The 19185-nt window shown below is 34.4% G+C and overlaps 1 protein-coding gene across 4 annotated transcripts; it reads right to left on the minus strand.

Moving 5' to 3' along the window:
* Positions 1-5569: 5569 nt before the first annotated feature.
* Positions 5570-10841, minus strand: LOC107790291 (zinc finger CCCH domain-containing protein 53). 4 transcript variants are annotated; one of them, XM_075237979.1, is made up of 10 exons: positions 10229-10841; positions 8695-9919; positions 8429-8614; positions 8158-8343; positions 7974-8065; positions 7594-7845; positions 7140-7299; positions 6738-6965; positions 6483-6562; positions 5570-6355 (listed from the first exon to the last, which is right to left on the minus strand). In XM_075237979.1, the coding sequence occupies exons 2-9, from the start codon at positions 9732-9734 to the stop codon at positions 6529-6531; spliced, it is 2178 nt and encodes a 725-aa protein (XP_075094080.1). In that variant the 5' UTR covers positions 9735-9919; positions 10229-10841; the 3' UTR covers positions 5570-6355; positions 6483-6528. The 4 variants fall into 4 exon arrangements, with proteins under 4 accessions (XP_075094080.1, XP_016467694.1, XP_075094082.1 ...); XM_016612208.2 differs by having other exon boundaries at positions 6738-6968; positions 10229-10839; XM_075237981.1 differs by having other exon boundaries at positions 6862-6965; positions 10229-10838.
* Positions 10842-19185: the final 8344 nt, after the last annotated feature.

Genomic DNA, 19185 nt, shown 5'->3' on the forward strand with positions numbered 1-19185 from the left:
TGTTGATAATTCATTTGTGTTGAGGGTAATTGTTAGTCCCAATTGATGCTTGATGAAGTCACCTTAGGCCAGTTGAAATATCTTTTTATTTTTCTTGTAGAGGTGGGAATTACCTTATTTGCTTGAGGACAAGCAAAAGCTTAAGTTTGGGAGGGGGGAGGGGTTGATAAGTAGGGATTTTAGCCTATTAATTGCTTTCTTTTACTTGTGTTTTGGGCCAAAAATGCGTGAAGGTATTCCTGGAAACTAACTTAATATGCTTGCTTGCATGGATTGTTCAAAATGAGCGAAAGAAACCATAATCAACTCATAAAGGAGTCAAAACTTAAACAAAAACCAAAGCTGGGCCAAGAGGTGTGGAACGCGGACCGCGACAAAAAAGTGCGGCCGCGGAAGTATCAACGCGGACGTGGCCATTATTTTGCGGTCCACGATATGAAGAATCAGAGAGATGGTTTTTTAGGCACAAACATGAACGCGGACTGCGATAAGATGATGCGGCCACGAAAGTACCAGTGCGACCGCGATGGGAATTTCGCGGACCGCTGTTGCTAAGGTTCAGAGAGTGCTTAATGCAAGCAAAAATGAGAAGCGCGGGGGAAATTACACGGTCCACGAAACAAGGTTCAACCCAGGTCCAGATGTGAGGAAACGCGGATCGCGATCAGAATTACGCTGCCGCAAAAGTAAGTGTGCGGCCGTGGTCAGAATTACGCGGCCGCAAAACTTTTGCAGGGGTATTTTTGTCCCAAAAATTTAGCGTAGTATAAATATATCTTTTTGTCAATTTTAGGTTATGTTATGTTTTTGCTGAGTAAGTGAGACGGCTAGGTTTTCCTTTTTGGGCAATTTTGTACAAGATTTACCTTATAACATTAGATTTTCATCTTTCAATTTAGTATTATGGATTATATCTTCTCTTTATCTTTGAATTCTTCTATTATTATGAATAGCTAGACCCATAGCTAGGGTTGTGACTCAACCCTAGTGTGGGTATTTAATGGGTCTTGAATTTTAGGGCTTGAATGTTTATGGGTTAGTGATATTTAACCTAGTTCTTGCTAGAATTATAGAATTAGTAGTTGCAAACACTAATTCATGTCTTTATGATTTGGTCTCTTCTTGAGAAAGAGGGATTAAGTCTGAAAAAACTAGGCTAACAAGGAATTGGGGTGAACTCAAGAAATTGATAGCCCTAATTAAAGGGTTAAACCTAGAGATAGTAATACCCGACTTGAGATAATATCACATAACTTGCATGAATACCCAGTTGGACTTGAGAAAGACAAATTGGGCAAAATCACTCAAACTATCGAGAGATATAGAATGAGTACTTGGGTGTGATAGCTATATTACGATACCAAATTAATCAAGCTTGCCCTAGATTCTTACTACCTGTTAGATGTCCACCTAGGCAGAGGTCGCTACCCTAGTCCTTTTAAACACTTGAAAACCAACATCAAAAATATTGTACTTAGCTTTAATCTTAGCATACAATAGAATAGAAATAGAAGTAGAATCAACACCTTCATGTTTGGAAGTGCAATTAGGAACAACACACATATCTAGACTTAGATATAAACCTAACTCCAAATCAATTAACTCCCTATGGAAATCGATCCCAACTTTGTTGGGTAAAACCGCATCGACCATCCTCGCTACTCAATAGTGGTGTAGGTTTGGACCCGATCAGGGTACCAACCCCTGGTTACACTTCTTTTCGGTAATACAGGGTACCAACCCCTGGTTACACAACTTTCGGTAATATATGGTCACAACCCCTAGTTACATTCCTCTTTAGTAATACAGGTTACCAACCCCTGGTTACATTCCTTTCAATAATACAGGGTATCAATCCCTGGTTACATTCCTTCTTAGTAATACAGGGTGTCAACCCCTGGTTACACTCCTTTCAGTAATACAGGGTACCAACCCCTTGTTACATTCCTTCTTAGTAATACAGGGTGTGTCAACCCCTGGTTACATTTTCTTTCAGTAATACAGGGCACCAACCCCTGGTTACATTCCTTCTAGATAATACAGGGTGCCGACCCCTAGTTACATTTCCTGTCAGTAATATTGGATACCATCTTCTAATTATATTCCCTTTGGGCAACAGAAGTTACTACCCCCGTGGTTGCATATCCTCACATAGCTAGTTTATACTACTGTCTTTATCTCCCTTTCAACAAATTAGATAGTTTATAGCTTTATATAATAATTCACAAAGTTTTTCTAGTGCCAAACTGAGGCAAAAAAATTTTGTTCGTGTTGTTCGTCTTTGAACGCTTTGCATGCCCCAACCGTAGAGCACTGATTGCGATGACTTAAAGCTTGCAGTTTCAATTCCCATCATAAAAAAGAAGCCTTTCGATCGCAAGGTAGTTGGAGTCAGCTTTGATAATGTGTTAGCAACACGGCGTCTCAAGATCCATCCTCTCAAATTCGGATCAGGAAAGCAAGCAATCGAGAATGAGACATAATCTTTTCTTCAAAGAGTATCAAGATCCAATCTAAGGTCAACACAAGCGAGCAGGTCAAGAATCAAGATTTGACTCCACAAGATACATAGATAGAAATTTTGTAACTCTTAGCTTGCAGACATATGTAGTTCTCTTCTCTTTTCCTTTTGATGTAAGCAGCAAGTAACAGTAACAACAACAACAACAACAACAGTCTTAAAACCAGTGTCTGGTAGTCCCAGCTACCAAATTTTCTCAGAACGGCACTGACCTGATTTCTTTATAGCCAAGGATATGTAGACAACCTCGGAAGCAAAGACCCGATTCCTTTGCCTAAATTAGGATTTTGAGCAAAGTCTATTGGAGTAGCAGATAAGTTGGAAAATTCGTTATTATTCAAAGCACTCCGTTTACTCGAGATATGGGGAGAAAGAGAGAATCTGGAGAGAAGAGAGGAGAGAGGAGAGAGAAAAAAAGAAAATGGTGTAACTAAATCCCTTGAATGAAGGCACAAATAATGGATTGGGAGCCTTTTAAGGTGGATTATATATTTTTTGTAACTAAAATATGTTTAGGTCGGGTAATACCAATACATGGACATTTTTCGTAATAAGATTTCAAATAATATATATGAATGAAAAAATCTCATTAAAGAATGGACCAACAACTTGTTAAAAGAAAATATGGGCCAAACTTTCTTTATATATGCAAAATGGTCCAGCAACTTGTTAAAAGAAGAACAAAAGAAATTGGCCACCAACGAATTTAAGGAGACATAGGCCAAATTGATGTACTTTTGTAATTCCCACAAATATTCCAACAAATACGGATTTAGTTGGTTAGAATATTTGTAAAAAGAAAAAGAAAAATAATTAACAATAACTCATTTAGAATATATTTCATCTTCTATTATTTTCATCCTTATTATTTCAAGTCTTCATACGTCAATAGAAAAATATTTATTGATTATATATTATTTTACAATTATTGAGTAAATTCTATACATTTATAGATGATGTTTGCAAGTCAAAACTTATTGAGTGTAGCTTTAAATATTATATAAAAAATTTAAAAAATAAAATTTTAATTAATTTTAAAGTCCTAAATGCTAAACTATTTAACATGGAATGTATTATAATTATGGTACAAACTTCAAAAAAGTAAATAATTTATTTAAAGTAAAACCTTAATTGATTCAAATTTTAAAATATTAGAATTTTTTATCTAATTCAAATAAAGATTTATTTAATAACTAAAACTTTAGTTGATTTAAAAAATTTAATATTAAATAAATATTTAAATATCGTGAACAAAATTTGTATCTAAAAATATAAAATAATTAATAAAGGAGACAAATCAATATTAACCTAACATTGAAATCCTTATCAAATGCCCATTCCTAATGTCTATATACGATGAATAAAGAGGGGAAATTTACAAACAAATTGTTTGAATGGTATAAAGTCAATTTAATTAATTACTCGTTTAAGTAAAATGTCAAAATAAAAAAGTGACTACTACCTTAAGTCATAATGCTAACTACACACGTTTATAAGACAAAAAAGTTTTGGTGGGATTAATCTACATAATTAAAATAAGGAAACATTTACTAATAAGTCAAATTTTAGTTAATTTTAAAGTCCTAGATATTAGGAAGTTAATTAAATGACTATTCCTAAATAGTAGGAAATTAATTAAATGAATATTCCTAAATATTAGAAAAATAATTGAATGATAAATTTTAATTTTGAAGAGTAAAAAAGGCAAACGACATTTCGTTAAGGGCTTCGTGTTTTTAATATAATATAGATATAAAATTGGAATTTCTAGAGCGTTAACTGACAAATATACACACTGATGAAACTGAATAAATTATTTCTTCTCGTTATAGATAACAATCACAGTCGCTTTGCAACAGCTTTAAAAGTGAAATAAAGGCAAGCGAGAAGGTCAAAACCAATTTATCTTTTGACAGCCAAGTAGTAGAATTTGCCATTAGAATCTCCAAATAGCCTGAAAACTAACCACAGACATTAGTGGTGATATGTGAAGATGGCAAAATATGTTTTTCTTTAGTAACTCGCCAAGTTTAACCAGTTGAATTGTGACTTGTTTATTAACTCCACCAGTTTAGTTGAAATCCGAGATGACCCATCAAACTATTGGGCCGAATTTGAGTGACTAGACGGGTCAAAAAGCAATCCAAATTCACCCACAAAATCTTTGAAGATTAGAGATTACGTATAATTTGAAAGAACCGATTTGTCAATTTGATCCGTTTAAACATGCTCACAACCTATTTAATATTTGTCACCTCCAGAACAAATATATTTTTTATTTTCTATAGATGTAATTTAATACGATAGGACCCTATGTTGGCCATTGGAATACAGTCCACAAAACCATTAAACTCTAAAGAAAAAGGTAAAAGTGGTTTACAGTACCAGTGTCCCACTGCTCACTCTTCGAACTCCAAAACAGCTTTTTCAAATCCAATGCCTTTAAAACCTTTTCGTGCCCAAAACTGACTTTTATTGTAGAATTATTTATAACTCGTGCACATCCTCCTCCTTTGTCAGTCTTGATTCCACTTTATTCAATGGCGTTAAAACTCAATTTTTTTACTGACTTCTAGGGTAAAAAGATATTAAAAAATATGTAAAAAAGTAAAAAATCTCTCTTTTTCATGCGCACACATTCAAAAAGCCACAGCCCCCAAAAGATTCCTGAACCGTTCACTCTTTGGTCATACGTGTTGTTTTCAAAATCTACTTTTCATATCTGTGTTTTGTCCTTTAAATAGAGTTTTAAAAACATTGTACAATCAATTATGCACATTGTACAATATGCATAAAAGAGAGAGAACATGGACAATCACATGGGTGTTGGTGAATAGGACCCACAAACCATGACAAATAGATAAATTTATGAATAGGCCCCACAATCAAGTGTCAGCACCATCCCATGTGCCTTTCTTTTCTTTTCCCCCTAACATATTAAAGAGGGGAAAAGGACAACTGCATTGAAGAGACAAATTCCTATAAAATAAAAAAAGAAATTACTATTAAAAAGCAAACACATTAAGAAAGAGACACCAATCAAGCTAATACATGAAATGAAACTTCCTCAATTTTCCTCCTTTTTTCTGTCTGTTTACATCTTGATTGATACTATCTAATGCTTATCAAATTACAACAAAAGGTTGAAATAAAATTAAAAAAAGGGTAGCTGCTACATATGGTAGAGACACTACCATTTCATTTTTGTACCTAAAAAGCGCCTGCTACTACTCCTTATCATACTAATAAAAACAAAACTATATGCTAAAACATATTAGTATTAAACCCCATTGAAGGATACAGTACAAAGTTACAACAAAACACTTTTCCTTTGCCTACTAAGTGAGTATTTCAAATTTACTTATATGGCATTTTCTTGAATTTACCTTCACTTGATGCCTTGATTAGTCTTCTGCCCTTCTGCTTGCTGCATCTTCTGTACAACTGATTACAACATAAAACTTGAAAAAAGAAACACTAAACCTTTGGGATGTCACACTAATACCCAAGAATATTGAGGGAAAGAGGAAGAAAATTACAGTCCCAAAAGTTGATGCTTTGGATTTTTCTTTTCACCTATGGCTAATTTTCCTTTTTGTTTTTCTTTTAACCTGTGGTCCAGCCTCAACTATCAGAAAGATATGAAAAAAAGATCTTAAAACATTACAACCCAGAGATGGGAAATGGCTGTCACACATCATATTTTATATGTATGCATATTTGTATAGTAGTAGTAGTAGTAAGTAGTGTATGTATTTGCTGGCTGGCTGCTGGCTGGTTCTTGATACAGTAGTATTTTTGTTTTAAGTTACATTCGTCATCTTACTTTCCTTCCTGTTGAAACAAATGACCACAAAAGACCAAAAAACAAGCAGCCAACATCAATAAAAGAACCAAGTACCAAGATGTTGGTAGTACTAATTAATTAGCCAAAGGATAAAAAAAATATGTGACCACTTACCTAAACTAAGGAAGCTACACTACGGAACATAACAAGCTGTCCAGGCCTACATTCCAATGGTGCCATGTCCTGAAGGGAACCTGCATTAATGTCCATTATTGGACTTTGCTTAGAATAATCATATCATATATAAACAAATAAGGAAGGATCTATATTAAGATACAATAGAGGGGTAAATCTGAACATTTTCCCTTAAAAAATATACTACTTAATAAAGAAGAGATTGGACAAACAAAGTGAAGTAGTGAAATGCACCTAGGCATTTGGAAGTAACATGATTTGAAAGGAGTGATGTCTAGTGCACTAGTAGCAGGAAACAAGGAGGAAGAAGGGATCATATTATTGTTAGCAGACGATGATGATGCATTTAATCCAGCACCTTTGTCAGCTTCTCCAGTAGTAACATCATTTGAGAAAGTTGTGATGAATTCTCCAACAGCTTTTGGTGATGCAAATGGACTATCTGGCAGATTATGCTCCAAACTGCTGAAACCAATCATTTATTGGTAAATTTGCTTGAATCAGAACCAGACAACAGAAGGAAATGCAATTAATCAAATTGAGAAATTTACCAAAGTCCATTAACAGAGATGTATCCAGAAGTAATAAATACTAGCTTTGGCCAATTTCTAATAGTAATAAGACAACAACCATTACCTTTCTTGAAAATCATTTTCTTCGTTCTTGGAACTTTCTTTGCCATTGCTATTTTCATCTTTAGATGTGTAGCAGTCCCTGTCCTTTGCAGTGAGATTTGGGTTCTTTTCTTCTGGGGAAAAAGCAGCAAAATTGGCCATTTTTGGAGCAAAACCATTCTCTGAAACAAAATAAACATCAAATATCAATATCTTCATTCTGAAATCTTAGGCTAAAAACCCCATTTCCATAATTATTCAATCAACTAAGCTTCCATTTCCATCTATCCTTTTATTAGTAACCGAAAAATCTCCAAGGGCTAGCTCGCAACGGTCCGAATTTGGTGGATAATGGGACCGCCTCTTTACCCTTCTCCGCTTAAATGCAAAGTGTTCGAACTTGTAACATATGTATCGGCAACATCTATATTTCTATATTCTTTCACTCTATTCAAGCAAAAATCAAGATATTATACCTTCTACGGCTTCTCGGCTGCTAAGGTTGGGGGAATGAACAAAGTTTTGATTGAAGAAGCCTGGAGAGTGAGGTGGGGACGGGATAACAGCTCCCAATGAAAGGGCACGGTGATGGTTGCTCCTCTTGACATCAAGAAGCTGTAAATTCATCAGTCTCCTGCTTTGGAGCTCAATTGCTTGTTGCAGATCAGCTTGTTCTTCCAATTTTCTCCTCAACATCATGTCTTGACTATTGTAAAACATCCTTGCACCTATAAAAAAAATAAGTTAACCAAAATAAGTAAATGAAATTAGCATTTAAAGGTTAAAACTTTTGGGGAGCCATCACAGTCTACTGAAAAAAGAACACCAGAAATCAATCGCTAATGTTGATACATACCAAGCTGAATATCAAATGGATCTCTGGAGTCTAGGCCAGTAGGACTACCACATCCAGTAAATTCTCCTCTCTCCATCTGCTGCTGTTGCTTCCTGATGATTAATAACACCAAGAAAGAGAAATATTAATATAAAGAATACAAGGATCAATATAAACTGCATACCTGTAACTGAAGGATTAATACCTAAACTTTTCTGGGACTTTGCCCTTTTCTTTGTATGGCTTGACAAGTACCCTAGCATCACATACAAAATGAGGATTTCCTTTGGCAAGAATGGTCTTCACAGTGTCTGGAAAAACAAATGTAACAAAACCAAACATCCGCTTTTGCTGGTATGGAATCCTCACATCCTGAACAGGCCCATAAGTGCTAGAAAAGGAAAGAATAACATGAATTAAGAAACCAGAACTTTCAATAAGGGCCAAGCTTAATTCATTGAATTAAGCAATTATACCTGAAATAATTGGAAACATCCTCTTCTTTGAAAGTACTGTCAGCTGGAAAAGTCAAGTAAATTTGCCTTGAACCTGGATTAGCTATCCCAGCTCCACCATTCAACCCAAAATCCCCTCTTTCAAAACGAATTCTGTTCAACTTATGCATGTCATCACCCATCATCAATGCAGCAGCAGCAGCTGCTCTGTAGAAATTTCCAGCCAAGAATCAGTCTAAAGTTCCAATTCAAAGACAGAAAAAAAGAAAGGGGTTTTGTTTTCAAACCTGGGACTCTCAGCAGACTGCTGCAACTGTTGATGCTGAAGAAAGTTCATGCATTTGTTAGCAGCCACAGGAGAGAAAGGGAAGTTAGAAGAAGCCATGAGCTGAGAAGCAGTGGTTAGTCTTTGCTGCTGAGCTGTTGACTTAGATCTGAGAAGTTGTTGACAATGCTGCTCCATCATCTCAAACTTGCTTGGTGACCCCACAACTTCAGAAACCACCTCTCCAGCACCATGTAGGAACCTACAGCTACTTCCATTCTTACAATACCCTCTAGCAAAATACAGACAAGGTTTCCAACCAAATCCGCCACTTTGGTCATCACCACCTAAAGAAATATCACTCACAGAGCAACTCCTCCTATGGGATAGGCCGTTGACTGAGTTGCTACCCCAGTTGTATGAAGAGAAATCCCCACTTGGACTTGAGGCTAAATCTTGCTGCTGCTGCTGTTGGTGTGGGTAATAAACATCAGGATTTTTAGGACCCAAGGTTGGTGACCCATCATTCAAGAAAGAAAGTTGGTCCTGTAGTTGAAACTCATCTATCAAATCCATTTCTCCACTGCAATAAAAGGGTGGAGCAGAGGAATTCATAGTGGAGTTGCTGATTCCATTGGTGGAAGCACTAGGACTAACTAGATCAGTTTCTTGGAAGTCAGAGAAGCTAGGAGTAGTATTACTCCAAGAAGCTGAAACAGTTGAAGACTGGTTGTTACTAGTTATGCTAAGAGGTGAAGGAAGGTTTATACCACCAAGAATCCTTCCACCAGAAGAATTCTGCCTTGAAAAAACACCACTAAAAGGTGAAGGTGAAGAAGGAGTTGAAGGTGTAGAAGAAGGTGAGTTTGAGGCAAGGCCAAGTTCTTTTCTTGCTTTAAGAATGACTGAGTGAACTAAAGCTTCTGGACCAAAAGCTAATCTGATCATTTCTTTCTCACCATGGTCTTGTATCAGAAGAATCCCCATAACTTTTGAGGCATTTTCAGGATCCAAATTTTGAATCCTTTGGTAAACTATTTTTGTAGCTTCATATGCATCCATAATTATCAGTCTCTTTTAGGGTTGGTAGTAGATTCAACTCCAACCCTCAAACTTTTCCTGTTTTCTTTTTGTCTTTCTTCAACTAAAGACTCAAGAAAAAGATCCTTTCTTTTTCCACCACCAACTAGCAACTATACCAGCTGTTTCTTAACAGGATTTAAGCTGCTCTTTTTCTCTTAGTCTTCCTGCATAAAACAACCAAGAAAAAAGGAAAAGAAAGTGTTAAGAGAAAAGTGGAAATCTCCCGTGGGGGAAGATGAAAAAAGGAGAGGTTTTCATAGGGTTCCCTAAGTTGAAAGAAAATAAGGTAGTTGTATTTCTCTATAAAGAAAGCTGAAAGCTTTAGTTACAACAGCAAACTACAAACAAGATAACAAAAAAACAAGAAGCAAAAGAAAAGAAGGAAAGAAGAGTAAAGCTGGAAACTTTCTTTCTTTCCTCTTATTTATTTTACCACAAAGATTAGCACTGATCTCAGAAGTACATGAGCTTACCCATAAAAGATCTCTCCCTTTTTCTACTACAAAATCTTTCAACTTCCTCTTTATTTCCACTTTCTTCCAATTTTCCTACATGGGGTTGTTAACAAACTAGACTATAAACTGCAAAAGAACTAAACCACCGCCCCTCTATATTTCTATGAGCAGCCTGCAAGTATCAGCAGCAGCAGCAGCAGCTTGACAGCAACAGAAACAGCAAACCCATAAATATTTACTGGTAAGCAACAGTGTAGCACTTAATTTCAAAAAAACCACCCACCCCCACTTAAAAACAACAGCTTTGTTTTTTGTGTTTATGGGATAGTGAGTGAAGCTATAATCTTTCTTCCTTTCTTTCTCTTTCTATACATACAGATATACTAATCTTTTTCTCTTTCTTTCAAGGAGGTTAAAAAAAATAATCAGAAAGAAAGTAAGAAGAAAGAGAGGTGAGTGAGTTTGTGCTTAAGTGGATCCAGATCTACTGCACGTTCTCTCTTTGTTTTGCAATTTTAGCCTTCTGACACAGGAGCCCTCCATATTTCCTCTACTCTTCTCTAGTAGCTGCACCGAGGGTAGTGAATAATCCCAAGCGCGGTTTCGAGGCGCGTGTATTACACTCTCCCATGACAGGTGTGGGACCCATCTTGTGTTTTTTATACTCAGTAGTCTTCCATTATTTTTTTGTTTTCACCCGCCGCATAAGGTTTATAAAGGAAAAAGACATTTCTTATTAAGAATTTCTTTCTACTTTTAAATTTTTTGAATCCGAAACTTTTAATTAAAAAAGTTTATTCATCTCACGGCAATTGGTGATTTATATGAATTACTCTCTCAATTAAGTTTGTCGAAAATAATCTCTCCCATCGCAAAGGTAAGGTATGGTTTGCATACACTTTTAACTTTGTCATTTACATACCCACTTGTAAGATTTTTAATAAGTTTGTTATTGTTAGTTATTCTCTCAATTCTAATTTATGTGATAATTTTTTTCTTTTCAGAACGAAAATGAATATCATCTTTACTTATTTAAAAATATAATATATCTTTATAATTTTGACTTTCTCTTTACAACTACATAAAGATTTATGGTTTGTTTTAGATTATAAATTATTAAAAAAATTAAAAGTTTTATGTCGAGTCAAATACCGTCAAATAATTTTGGACGGAAGTGTTACAAAATAAAGACAGTAAAGTAAAGACAAGTATAGAGAGAAACTGATATATTATTCAAACTTCAAACTTATGTACTTAATAAACTGAATTCTCCTCTATTTATAGAAGAAAGGAAGCTGTTATGTAAGCTGCTACTGCAAGTTGTTGTGTAAGCTGTTGTGTAAGCTGCTTGTAAGTTGTTGTTGCAAGCTGCTGTGTAAGCTGCTTGTAAGTTGCTACTCTAAGCTGTTGTGCCAGATATAGATAATCCTCTAACATTGGTAATATTTATCCATAACGGAGTACCGAAAGGATAAGCTTCTTCAGGAGGCTTATTTCCAATAGAGCACTAAATAGATAAACATATTTACGGCGGAGTCTTATATGGATAAGCTTCTTCAAGAAGCTTATTTACAACGGAGTACTAAATGAACATCCATAATATAATATATTTATAACACTCTCCCTTGGATATTCATTAAAAGATAATGTGCCTCATTAAAACCTTATTAGGAAAAACCCCTTTGAAAAAAAATTCTAGTAAAGGAAAAAGAATACACATATTTAGTAATACGCATTGCTAGCTGCCTCATTAAAAACCTTATAAGGAAAACCTTGTGGGAAAAAACCTTAGTAAGGAAAAGAGAGTACATCGCGTATTTTACTCCCCCTAATTAAAATCTTGTTTCAAATATTTAAGTCTCCGCATTCTAATATTGTATACCATCTTCTCAAAAGTTGAAGTTAGTAAAGATTTAGTGAATAAACCTGCCAGATTGTCACTTGAATGGATTTGTTGCACATCAATGTCACCATATTTCTGAAGATTGTGTGTGTAGAATAATTTTGGTGAAATGTGTTTCGTTCTATCTCCTTTTATAAATCCTACCTTCAATTGGGCTATGCATGCAGCATTGTCTTCGTATAAAATTGTGGGTCTTTTCTCACATTCCAAATCACATTTTTCGAATAAAATGAATTATTTATCTCAACCATACGCATTCCCAACTTGCTTCGTGAATAGCTATTATTTCAACATGATTTGAAAAAGTAGCAACAATGGATTGCTTTGTGGAGCGTTATGGTATGATAGTACCTTCACATGTAAAAACGTACCCGGTTTGAGATCTAGCTTTATGGGGATCAGATAAATAACCTGCATCTGCATAACCAACAAGATCTGCACTATATTTGTTAGCATAAAACAAACTCATATCAAGAGTCCCCTTTAAATATCGCAATATATACTTAATCCTATTCCAATGTCTCCGTGTAGGAGAAGAACTATATCTTGCTAGTAAATTAACAGAAAATGTTATGTGAGGCCTTGTAGCATTAGCAAGATACATTAGTGCACCAATTTCACTAAGATAGGGTACTTCAGGACCAAGGAGTTCCTTATCATCTTCTGGAGGTCGGAACAAATCTTTATTCACTTTAAGTGATCGAACAACAATTGGTGTACTCAATGGATGCGCTTTTACCATGTAAAAGCGTTTTAAGGCCCTTTATGTATAGACAAATTGATGGATAAAGATCTCGTCTGCTAAATGTTCAATTTGCAGACCAAGACAAAATTTTTTCTTTCCAAGATCTTTCATGTCAAATTCTTTCTTAAGATATTCAATTGCCTTTTGGAGCTCTTATGAAGTTCCAACAAGATTTATGCCATCAACATAAACAGCAAGTATAACAAATTCTAAAGCCATTTTCTTTATAAAAATACATGGACAAATAACATCATTTATGTAATCCTCTTTCAGCAAATATCCACTAAGGCGATTATACCACATGCGCCCAGATTGCTTTAAACCGTACAAAGATCTTTGTAATATGATTGAGTACATTTTTCGAAATTTTAAATATGATTCAGGCATTTTAAATCCTTCAGGAATTTACATGTAAATTTCATTATCAAGTTACCCGTACAGATAAGTTGTAACCACATCCATTAGATGTATTTCAAGCCGTTCACGTAAGGCTAGACTGATGAGATATTGAAATGTTATGGCATCCATAACTGGTGAATATGTTTCTTCATAATCGACTCCAGGTCATTGTGAGAATCCTTGTGCAACAAGGCGAGCCTTGTATTTTTCAACTTCATTTTTATCATTCCTTTTTCGCATAAAAACTCATTTATGACTAATTGGCTTTATACCAGCTGGTGTTTGGACTACTGGTCCAAAGACCTCTCTTTTAGCAAGTGACTTCAATTCCGATTGAATTGACTCTTGCCATTTTGGCCAATCAGATCTTTGTCGACATTCTTCGACAGATCGGGGTTCAAGATTCTCACTATCTTGCATAATGTTAAGTGTAACATTATATGCAAAAATATTATCCACCACTATTTCAGATCGATTTAAATTAATCTCATCACCAGTAGAACTTATTAAAAGTTCCTCACTCACTTGAGTCTCGGGTTCATTGATTTTTTCAGGAATCTCAAAACTAATCAGATATTGGGTCTCTTCGGGAGATCCCTTCATAATATCATTTTGATCATTTGTCGATTTTCTTTTTCTAGGATTTCGATCCTTAGAACCCAATGGTCTACCACGTTGCAGGCGTGCTTTAGGTTCACTAGCTCCCATTCTAGTAGATGGTCCTGCTAGGACATCAATTCGGATAGGCACATTCTCTGCAGGGATATGCGACTTAGTTATCCTTTTCAAATTAGTAAATGCATATGGCATTTGATTTGCTATATTCTGTAAATGAATGATCTTCTGGACCTCCTGATTACATATAGGGGTACGTGGATCAAAGTGAGATAATGATGAAACTTTCCACACAATTTCTTTTTTGATTTCCTTTTTCTTTTCCCCTAATTATGGAAAATTTGTTTCATCAAATCGACAATCTGCAAATCGAGCAGTAAATAAATCTCCCGTTAATGGTTCAAGATAGCGAATAATAGAGGGTGATTCAAACCCAATATATATTCCTAATCTTCTTTGGGGTCCCATCTTACTGCGCTGTGGTGGTGCTACTGGCACATATACAGCACATCCAAAAATTCGTAGATAGAAAATATTTGGTTCATGACCAAAAACTAATTGTGACGAAGAATATTTATTATAATGTGTTGGTCTGAGACGGATAAGTGATGTTGCGTGCAAGATAGCATGGCCCCAAATAGTAGTGGGCAATTTTATTTTCATAAGTAGTGGTCTTGCTATCAATTGCAGCCGTTTAATAAATAACTCTACAAGGCCATTTTGAGTATGAACATAAGGTACAGGATGTTCGACTTTTATTCCAACTGTTAGACAGTAATTATCGAAAGCCTGAGATGAGAATTCTCCAGCATTATCAAGGCGAATAGACTTTATAGGATAATCTGATAATTGTGCCCTTAATCGAATTATTTGGGCTAATAACTTTGCAAATGCCAGGTTGCGAGATGATAATAGGCACACATGAGACCATCTTTAAGATGCATCTATTAGGACCATAAAATATCCAAAGAACCCACTTGGTGGGTGAATAGGTCCACATATATCCTCATGTATACGTTCTAAAAAGGCAGGGGACTCAATGCCAACCTTCATTGGTGATGGTCTAGTGATCATTTTGCCTTGATAACAAGCATCATAAGAAAATTCATCATTTGTAAGAACCTTCAGGTTCTTTAATGGATGCCCACTCGAATTTTCAGTAATTCGTCTCATCATTATTGATCCAGGATGCCCCAAACGGCCATGCCAAAGCACAAAAGTATTTGAATCAGTAAACTTCTGGTTTACGATAGAGTGTGCTTTAACTGTACTAATTTTTGAATAGTATAAGCCAGAAAATAAAGTTGGTAACTTTTCTACAATGCATTTCTGGCCAGAAATATTCTTTGTAATACAAAGATATTCCACGTTCATTTCATCTATTGTCTCAACATGATACCCATTTCGTCGGATATCTATAAAACTCAACAAGTTTCTTCGGGACTTGGAGGAGAACAATGCATTGTCGATAATAAGTTTTGTTCCCTTAGACAGAAATACAGTAGTTATTCCGGAGCCTTCAATCAAACTTATATTACCAGAAATTGTTGAAACATTTGCTTTTTTCTCATGAAAATAAGAAAAGTATTTTTGATCTTTGAATATGGCATGAGTTGTTCCACTATCAATTACACAAATATCTTCATGATTGGTCTTTGATCCAAACATAATTTGAGGATTATCCTTATTCTTCAAAATGACATAAACAAAATAAATATGATAGTAAACATCATTTTCAAAGCATAACTTTTATTTATGTACAACAATTACATAACCATACTATCTACTACAAACAACAAAAATTTAAATATTTACATTTCTACAGATTCACTACCGATCACATGACTTGTTTCTCCTTCTAGGAGTGCAAAATAATCAGTTACATCCAAATGCATGAAGTCTAAATTATCTTCAGAAATAAAATTTGCTTCAATATTTTTCTGTCTTCTTCAGGGAGGCTTGATACAGCTCAACCAGGTGCTTTGGCGTACGACATGTACGTGACCAGTGCCCTTTTCCTCCACATCTATAACATGCATTTTCTCGCTTTGCTGCTTGCACCGCTTCATGCTTTTGTTCCTTTCTTTTTCACTGCTGGTGGTGAGGAGGGTTATTTGATGCATTGTTATTACCACGATTAGAGCTTCCTCCCCGACCACGGCCATGACCACGACTGGGGCCACGTCCTCTTTCACGCTTAGTTTGGTGGAAGTTCGTCTCATTCAATTCACGGAATGGACAAGAACCAGTAGCTCGGCTTTCATAGTTTTTCATTAATAGCCCATTATGTTGCTCTGCTACAAGAAGATGTGAGATAAGTTCAGAATACTTTTTGAATCCCATCTCTCGATATTGCTGTTGCAGGAGCATATTCGAGGCATGAAAAATGGTGAAAGTTTTCTCCAACATATCATGATTAGTAATATTGTCACCACATAGTTTCAATTGGGAAATAATTCTGAACATAGCAGAATTATACTCACTGATAGATTTAAAATTTTGTAGTCTTAGATGAGTCAAATCATAACGTGCCTGTGAAAGAACGATCATCTTTAGGTGGTCATATCTATCTTTCAAATTACTTCACATTATGACTGGATCTTTAACAGTACGATATTCCATTTTCTGGCCCTCATCAAGGTGATGGCGTAGGAATATCATTGCTTTGGCACGGTCTTGGTTTGATGCCTGGTTTTTATCTTTGATGGTGACCGCCAGATCCATCGCATCAAGATGAATTTCTGCATCCAGCACCCAAGACAGTTTTTGCCCGATATATCCAGGGCTACAAACTCAAGTTTAGAAAGATTTAACATTTTTTAGAAAAAGAAAGTTCGTACCTCTGATACTTTCAAAGTATTTTCTCGATATGACAGAGTCTCGTGCTGATAACATGTTATAAAATAAAGACAGTAAAGTAAAGACAAGTATAGAGAGAAACTGATATATTATTCAAACTTCAAATTTATGTACATAATGAACTGAATTCTCCTCTATTTATAGAAGAAAGGAAGCTGCTACTGCAAGCTGCTGTGTAAACTGCTTGTAAGTTGCTGCTGCAAGCTGCTGTGTAAACTGCTACTCTAAGCTGCTGTACCAGATATAGATAATCTTCTACCATTGGTAATATTTATCCATAACGGAGTACCGAAAGGATAAGCTTCTTCAGAAGGCTTATTTCCAATAGAGTACTAAATAGATAAACATATTTACGACGGAGTCTCATATGGATAAGCTTTTTCAGGAAACGTATTTACAATGGAGTACTAAATGAACATCTATAATATAATATATTTATAACATGAACAAGCACGAGCGTGTGTTGATTGGTGTAGTTTTAGCAATGCTTTGAGCCTAGAGGAGAAAAACGAGTTAATGCTCACTGCAACAATAGTTTCTTTCTTATCCTAAGAATACTTTAGCTGTCACAAGTGGAGTACTACATAAATGGATAGTCTCTAAAAAGCACATTCATCTTTTTTCACTCTAATCTTTTATTTTTGAATTTCTTTGAACAGCATGATTACTTTTTAGAGTAAGGGGGTGATGTGATGGTTCATTGTAAATATTTCGAAAAAGGACGTTTGTTTCAAAAATAGCCAAAAATATTTATTTGAGAATTCTTCTAATTTTTGCAGAATTTAACCAAACTGCATTAGAAAAATGTTTTCAGTTTTTGTAAATTTTGATTACCACTTAAGAGATATTTTCCAGTTTTGCCAAAAGTGAACTTTTCCTCTAGTGATATTGGATTGAAAAACAAAAATTTTAAAAAATTGACAGCTTTCCAGAAAACGTTTTTCCACATTTTCTGGAGACAAAGGCTAGGGACTTTATTGGACAAGTTCGGTGAGAATTTCGATAATTAATTGAATTCCCGTGCAGAGTCTCATCACAAAATAAATCTGAATATTACTTTATTTGTATACAAAGATATCTAAGAAAATAAAATACTAGTTCTATATTGTAAGGTAAAAAAAATGTCATATAAGCAACAAATATTATTAATTGTTTAACGCAGGGGCGGATATATTAGAGTTCAATTGAATCCATAACTTTCGGTGCAGAGATAAATTTCTATGTAAAAATTCATTAAAATTGTAAAAATAATAGATATAAACTCATAACTTTAAAAATATAATGTGTTCAATATTAAAAATCTTAAAAATTCAATTCATAGAGTTTAAATCTTGAATACGCCTTTAAAAATAAAAGCCTTTCTTAAACACTTTTTGTGCCACTTCTAATAAAATACCTAGTGGAAAATTTCGGAGGGAGATTAAAAATAATCGCATCCAATTCCAGATGTCCTATCACTAAGAAAGATTGAAGAATTCTAAACTTATAACTTATCCTAAGCACTGAGACAGGTCAAGCAAAATTGCGATATTGAAATGCCTGTTTTCGTTTTCTCTTATTACAAAGATTACCTTAAAAGTTGAGACAAATATATTCCTTTTAATAAATGAACTTAACTATGCATATAGTAAATAACCTTATTAAAATAAAAAAGAAGTGCATAAAAAGAAAATTCTCTTTTTAGGAAATGATTTATACAAGATATTATAAGTTTTTTTTCAAAGAAAAATAATAACATGTTTGGCCAAGTTTCTCGAGAGGCCAAAAGTGTTTTTTTTTTCTTCTCAAAAGCACTTTTTTTCTTAATTGAGGTGTTTAGCCAAGCTTTTTGGAAAAAAAAAGTACTTTTGAGAGGAAGTAGAAAAAAGAAGTTTTTTCCCAAAAGCAGAAGCAGAATCAGTTTTGATTTTTCTTCTTACCAAAAATACCCTTAACAAAATATAATATATACCAAAATAACCGTTAAACCTAATACTTAAGATATTAATATATAAATATTTTTTATTATTTTTAGGATAGCTTTATAATATATATAGTGACTTTAGGGGTGAATGCTTTTATATTTGTTGAATAATTTTTAATAAATTTAACTTATATTAAAAGAATTAAGTACTTTTAAATTTTATTTTCATATTTTACTTAAATAAAATAAAAATATTTAATTATTGCCTGAAATAACAAATTTTTAAGAATATTTATTTACTTATAATATTAACTACATTATTAAGTAAATCTATTCATGTCTTTATTCGTAATTTGATACTTAAAAACACTTTCTGAAAAGCTTGGCCAAATACAAAAAAGCATTTCTCAAAATAAGTTAATTTTTCCGGCTTGGCCAACCATATTATAATTCTTGATGGAGTTTGACATGAGGGAGGTTTCAGGAAAAAAAAAATTGGAAGGGAGGGAACATTATAAAAGGTTCTACTTCTATCCTTTTGAATGATTTCC

Source organism: Nicotiana tabacum, chromosome 19 (genome assembly GCF_000715075.1).
Source record: "Nicotiana tabacum cultivar K326 chromosome 19, ASM71507v2, whole genome shotgun sequence".
In the NCBI taxonomy this organism is placed as follows: Eukaryota; Viridiplantae; Streptophyta; class Magnoliopsida; order Solanales; family Solanaceae; genus Nicotiana; species Nicotiana tabacum.